Source organism: Aspergillus neoniger (genome assembly GCF_003184625.1).
Source record: "Aspergillus neoniger CBS 115656 unplaced genomic scaffold BO87scaffold_3, whole genome shotgun sequence".
NCBI lineage: Eukaryota > Fungi > Ascomycota > Eurotiomycetes > Eurotiales > Aspergillaceae > Aspergillus > Aspergillus neoniger.
The window spans coordinates 128353-134352 of record NW_020291131.1 but is presented as its reverse complement, the minus strand read 5'-3'; the positions used below and the strand labels follow the sequence as shown (position 1 = coordinate 134352).

Genomic DNA, 6000 nt, shown 5'->3' with positions numbered 1-6000 from the left:
AAGTCTCGTTGTTAGATCTACCGAGCATCAAAGAAGAGTATCTAGGAAGAAGGGATAGGAATTGTCAAAAGTATACAACAATATTGGTTTCAAACGATACACACACACACAACACACAACTAATAGTTCATCCCGATGAAATCTTGTACAGAAAGCCGGCGCCCCCCATATCTCTCTCTTTTGTGACTTGTCTTGCCAGAACACCCCCTGCCTCGCGCATGTACACATACAGATTATATGTCGGATTGTCTCTTCTCTCTAATATCTCGCTTCACTCCATTGTTTCTCTTTGCTCCGGATCGAAGAAATAGCACCTAAGTAGGGAAGGGGGAAGAAAAAGAAAAAGGACAATCGCTCCATTCATTGTAGTAGTACATTGTATTTACCGGTACCAGTACTCAGGCTTGACGAAGTCGGCGAAGGTCTTGGGCTCCTCGTGAGGGGGGTGGCCGTGACCGTGGTCGTGGTCGTCTGGATAGGGAGCAATTAGTACATCGCACAGCGAATGATGGCCATGGTTTGGGCCGGGATTGATGGGAAGTCACTTACGAGCGTGGGGGTCCTCCAAGGGGCCGACGTAGTTGAGCTTGACAACGTTACCGCACTCGCCGCAGCGCTCGATGGGGCGGTCACGGGAGACCTGTATTGTGGCTTGATTAGGGATCATGCTATCACAGGAGATAAACAGCACAGAAGAAATCGGCTTACAGTCAACCAGTTAACCTGGTGAGAGTCGGCGGGGAAACCAGTGCAACCAGCGTACTGCTCGTCACCAGCACCGTTGACGATGATGGGGTCCTCGAGGGTTCCTATATAGCGTTATATCAGCGCCCACCCTCGCAAATCACCTAGACAAGGCTTCAAAAGCCACCGCAAAGAGCGAAAATAGTGTATGACATACCCTTGCGGGAAGCATCGAGGGGACGCATGTCGAAGATGTCAATGCCCTGCATCTTTCCGACGAGTTCGAGACGCTCGAGACCAGTGGCGTGCTCGATATCGACGGGAACGGTACCGGACTTAGCACCCGGGGGGATGAGGTCGTCCTCGGTCTTGATCTCTGTTCAGGAAGAAAGCGCACAATCAGTATGATGTCAACCATGTGTCAAGGCATCGAGAAGATGCAAGTAGCCGGCTATCAAATGTCCCCAGTGCCCGAAACCCCGCATAAGATGCCCAATTGCAACCTCACTCGCAGTACAAGTCGCAAATGCTATCTTGCAAGTGTATCCGTAGGGACAATTGACGCTTCGTGTAGGAGTGGATGTGGTGCCAACTCACCATCGAAGGGAAGGATCTTGCCCTCCTGCTTCACCTCATACTTCTTGGCGTTGACTATAGGAGCAGCAATGGCATGTTAGCTCGCATATCCAGAACCGACGTCTGCAATCCCGTGCAATTGGCCCATATAGAGACCATGGGAGCGCGGGAGAAAAGGGACGGCTGCCACTGCTGCGGTGCAGAAGAGGCGGTCTTTTGATCCGACGATGAGGGTCACGTACAGCGGGTGACGGAGGAAGAAAAGGGACGGGCAGCGAGAGCCCGGGTAGGGGTGCGCCTGGCGAGGGCGAAGGCTGTGCGTTGGAGGAACATTGTCCTAGTGGGTGGGTTGCAATGACGGCAGACAAGGCAAGGACGTTTGGAGATGAGGGAGTTTGGAGGTTGAGGTGAGTTTGAAGCCGCTTCGGCCCGTGGTCGCCTGCCCTTAGTCAGCGCCGGGGATTGATTGGTTGCGGAGCTTCTACGGCTGCCCGCAATGACCTGGTCCGCAGACCTGCTCGATTGGGCGTCCGGCTTAGGGCTTAGGGTCTACTGTCTGCGCAAATGGTTTTCTGCGGTCTGCCGTAGATGAAGAACACATGCCCCCGGCCGAGCAATGGCCGCGTTCAGCCCGGGATCAGCCGGTGCTAAAGTGCGAGAGCGGACGCTAGTGTCGGTTCATTGCGAACGAACAAATGCCGGCGCCATAAGTTCCCCGAAATGAATTATCATACATCACTAAATACCTTACATCAACCGTCCCTATAGTATATCAGAGTTATGCTGATCATCCTTCCGTGCCTACAACAGGCCCGCACCACCAGCCCTATCGGAAACCCGACATTTGAACCAAAATGGAGAGTAGGGAGATCAGAGGGTCCAAGTAAGGTCGAATCTGGCGACAGTAGATATAAATGAGAAATTCCCCAAGCCTTTACTGGAGTTGCATAGCCTTCTCGCGACAAGCAGCTGGGGTGAAGCCATTTCCAACCTTCCCTGCAATGATACGCCACCGATCGTTCTCGTATTCGTGCATTGCCCGTTGCAGCCTTTGTACCTATTCCCTTCATTAGCATGTGAGAAAGACGTAGAAATGCACCAGGGAAATTCGAACCATTTCGTCACTCCAAGCCACATCCTTGGCCTTCAGCTTGGTGCAGTATCGGACTTGCAAGGTGCCGCTCGTTCGGCCCGGGAAGAAGTCTGCAATTTGCTTCCATGTCAAGTTTTTGTTTTCCTTCAGCTCCACCAGTAGAGCGTCTTCTTCGGGAGTAAACTTCAGTTTTGGACCTCGGGGCCTGGGAGCCGGATCCGGCATTCCAGGCTGGCCCACCACACTCGGCGGACCCGAGGGCAAAGGAGGCGATTCCATATTCACTCCATGACGCCCCGGGGCGCGCAGCGCTGCATGGGGCGGGAGTCGATGGTGATGGTGATGTTGCGGCAGGGCCACAGAGTCCGTGGGTCCGAATCCATGGTTTGACATGGGATGCTGCTGAGATGATGTGCCATGGACACCGAAGAGCATCTCGGGAGAATGCGAGGGTTCGTGAGGGGCATCGGCTGAGAGGACTGATAGCTGTGGCCGCAGGCCATGGTCGGGGTTCCCATCCTCTTCGGTCTCCGAATGAGGGCGTTTCTTCTCGCGCTGAATAGGCGGGATTTCGAAGCTGGCAGGTGGATACTGCACTGGAAGGTGTCGTGGGAGCATTTGGGGCGGGCCAAGGACAACGCTTTGCGAGATATCATGGACTGTTTGTTGCGGAGTGGCTGTTGACAACACGGTCGCGTTCGCATGATGTTGCTCAAATGCCGTCGTGCTATGAGAGGCCCCCTGAGAGAATGGAGGCTCGGGCTGCTTGTGATGCTGGAGATGCGGCTGCTGTGCGTGGTAAACAAGCGTGCCTGTGTGCTCCTCAGGTTTGCAGGTAGCATGTTGAGAATAATCAATAGCATACTCTCGATACGGATCCGCCAGCGTCGCGGACATACATCTGCGCCGCTAGAGCCTAACAGCCCTGGCAGGCTACTGACTGGCTCTAGAAAAAAAAAAGGGGGGGGGGGGGGAAAGAAAAGGAAGGAGGTCGAAGATGCTATCTCGACGGAAAAGGCCGTCACGATATAGGCTGACTGACTGTCGGAGTTCGTCCGATGAAGCGAAGAGTGACAGATCGTGAAATTCTCTGGGTTGAAGCAAGGATCAAAGCTTTGGCCATGTACAGACCGAACTTCTGAAGCCTAGAAGATTGGGATATGGACCGTTGGCTTTCAGAGCGTGAGGCGCGATACTATCTGGTCGTCAGAATTATAGGTCATGGATTGAATGACTCGACAGCAACGTCAAGACACGACGATCGCTCATCCCAAGGTGCAGGAAGGAAGAGAGTAGCGAAGTCAGGTCGCAGGATATCGAACACATTTGAAAAACAACGGCAGAGAGAACGGAGAGAAGAAACAGAGGAGGAGAGTGAAAGAGGAAGCTAGAGGCGACACAGGGTCTGGCCACCATGGGAAAGGAAAAGAGTCACTGGGCGAAAGGGATGGATAGATGGCTTACTAGTACTACTCACCGGGTCAGTGATGAGCGCGCCAGCTGGGAAGTCCCGAAAAAGACCGGTAATCTTCACCAGAGTCCAGACGCACCGACAAGAGGCCCGGCCCAACCAAATCTACTGAGAGAAGTCGGAGGTCTAATTCTCATGCCAGAAACTCCGCAGATAGGCTTGCAGCCCGTATCCCTCCGTCGTTTGAGATGCAGGATCTAACGGGGAAGAACAAGTGGAGGTTGATGCCGGGATGCTGCTTCCAGCTGCATGTAAAAGTCCCGTGCAGAGCAGTGATAGGGTAAGTGTTAGAGGATATATACGGCAGCGTAGACGGCCGATGAAAGGTTCTGGAAAGGGCAAATCATAATAAATAAGCTGTCAGAATCCATGGGGTAAAATTGACGAGACACGGAGACACTCCATATAACCCAAATCAGAAAGGTGCAGGTGGGCTGGCAGAAGAAATCGCCCATTTGACGGATCTGCGTTCCAGTCAAGCTTAGCTTGCAGAGGGACCCAGAGGGGACAACGGTCATGGATGCCAGCAGGACGAAGGATGAGGCTACCATTTGCCTTCCGCCGGCCCGTCTGGTGATTGCCAAGGCATGGCAGTGACTGCCGTAGAGGAGGAAATTAGGGCAATAGTCGGGGATACTGTGTACAAGTTTGAAACACGGCGAACCAGCCAAAGCTCAGGTAGACAAAGAGTCGCCCTCCATTCATAACTCAATCCATCACCCTCTCTCTCCTCTTTCTGCCCCTCCCCCTTCCTTCGGAACTCTACCGTCTCCAGCCCCGAGCAAACGCAGAAGCGGGGGGGAGATCCAAGCCCAAACCCATACGTAGGCCAGGCATAATCTGAAGTTAACTTATTGGATACGAACGTGAATGAGACGAGCGAGTCGGTGGACTCGGGTCAAGGGAGTCAAACCTGTTGTGCTGGTCTGCTCCTAACTCGCTCAGGAATTCGCCCCCTGTCAGAACAAGGACCGTCGTACGTCGACGCAGCAACTCCACTCAGCGAATACGCCAATGGCGGGTAGAGAACGGTCGTCGGCGAGACATCCACCTGGAAAAGGTGATTGGAATGACTAGCGGGAGGGTGCTAGCTTGCTCGGAGGTGGGCCATCATGCTAAGCAGGGAGTTCCGGCCGAACCTTTGTTTCTCGAGAGGGAAATGGAGTAACGACCCTGGTCTGGATAGTGTATATAAAAATCCCGTAGCCTGGAACGGGCGCGGGAAGCCAAACCAACACAACACCAGTGAGGGAATCAAGAAAGAGAGCGCGCGCGCGCACATCACGACTCCTCAATCACGCATGAACGATGTGCGGTGGCTCCCATCGACTAAGAATACGACTCTATCGCGCAGGAGAAAAAAAAAATGATCGCGGGTCAGGCTCGAGCCTAAACCGTACCCACGTCTAGGTTCCCCTTTTTTGCCTGGCCTCACTTTTTTTTTCTTGTACTTAATTTTATTTTATTTTCTTTTTCGTTCTTTTTGGGTCTCCGGCCCCCTTGGGTTGTGAGGCCAGACGAAGCTGGACTGAAAAGCCATGTCTTTTGTCAAAGGGGAGCAAGTTTGACCCTTCTGATGAGAGCAGGAGCCTTCCTGTCAACCTTATCTGCTCTTGATTCTAGGTCACCCTCGTGGACACAAGCCCCCGAGAACGGTCGGAGGCCGGGAGCTTAGCGCGTGGGTAAAATATGTGAGAGGTGGGTTGTCATGAATGTGTCTAATGTTTTAGTTCATTTTTATTTTCCTTATTTCCTTTTTTATAATATGATAGGCCGTGGGCGGGTGAGAGTAGTAGCAGTAGCTCGAGCTGTTTGCTGTTAAGGTGTAAGAGAGAGGCCCCGAGAGCCACCACCGTGTCATAGCGGTTGAGATGGAGAGAAAGCTACTCCATAGAGTGAGTTACGATTTAAGCATCCGGCTGATTCCTAATTATTGTCCTGCTCGATCAATGAGCATCAACGGATGATAAATCATGGACACAGGCAGGAAGTCAATAAAGGAAAAATAAAAAAGAACCAACAAATGAATAAAAAAGGGAAAAACGGGGTTGGGGAGCTTATACTTCGTACATAACACGTAAGACCCCTCTCAGACTTCAGACTGAATATCGACTTAACCTGTAGGGGTAGTAGTCTCAAGTAGGCGTGTACTCCGTACTCCGGACAGGATTGGCGT

The 6000-nt window shown here is 52.5% G+C and overlaps 4 protein-coding genes across 4 annotated transcripts; all 4 read right to left on the bottom strand.

Annotated features, from left to right (window-relative positions):
• Positions 1–1593, bottom strand: cox5b (cytochrome c oxidase subunit IV; the record flags this gene model as incomplete). The annotated part of the gene is made up of 6 exons (XM_025621039.1): positions 1–471; positions 550–640; positions 709–809; positions 902–1060; positions 1282–1335; positions 1503–1593. The coding sequence occupies 6 exons, from the start codon at positions 1591–1593 to the stop codon at positions 383–385; spliced, it is 585 nt and encodes a 194-aa protein (XP_025483995.1). The 3' UTR covers positions 1–382.
• A 249-nt stretch (positions 1594–1842) lies between these two features.
• On the bottom strand, positions 1843–3344 carry BO87DRAFT_372647 (SANT/Myb-like DNA-binding domain-containing protein). Its single transcript, XM_025622343.1, has 2 exons — positions 2375–3344; positions 1843–2317 (listed from the first exon to the last, which is right to left on the bottom strand). Exons 1-2 carry the CDS (start codon positions 3248–3250, stop codon positions 2195–2197), a joined length of 999 nt encoding a protein of 332 aa, XP_025483994.1. The 5' UTR covers positions 3251–3344; the 3' UTR covers positions 1843–2194.
• BO87DRAFT_127571 (uncharacterized protein) lies at positions 3269–4068 on the bottom strand. Its single transcript, XM_025618025.1, has 3 exons — positions 3904–4068; positions 3818–3822; positions 3269–3548 (listed from the first exon to the last, which is right to left on the bottom strand). Exons 1-3 carry the CDS (start codon positions 3959–3961, stop codon positions 3375–3377), a joined length of 237 nt encoding a protein of 78 aa, XP_025483993.1. The 5' UTR covers positions 3962–4068; the 3' UTR covers positions 3269–3374.
• A 43-nt stretch (positions 4069–4111) lies between these two features.
• On the bottom strand, positions 4112–5106 carry BO87DRAFT_393117 (uncharacterized protein; the record flags this gene model as incomplete). The annotated part of the gene is made up of 3 exons (XM_025625041.1): positions 4112–4421; positions 4469–4664; positions 5061–5106. The coding sequence occupies 3 exons, from the start codon at positions 5104–5106 to the stop codon at positions 4112–4114; spliced, it is 552 nt and encodes a 183-aa protein (XP_025483992.1).
• Between the last annotated feature and the right edge of the window lie 894 nt (positions 5107–6000).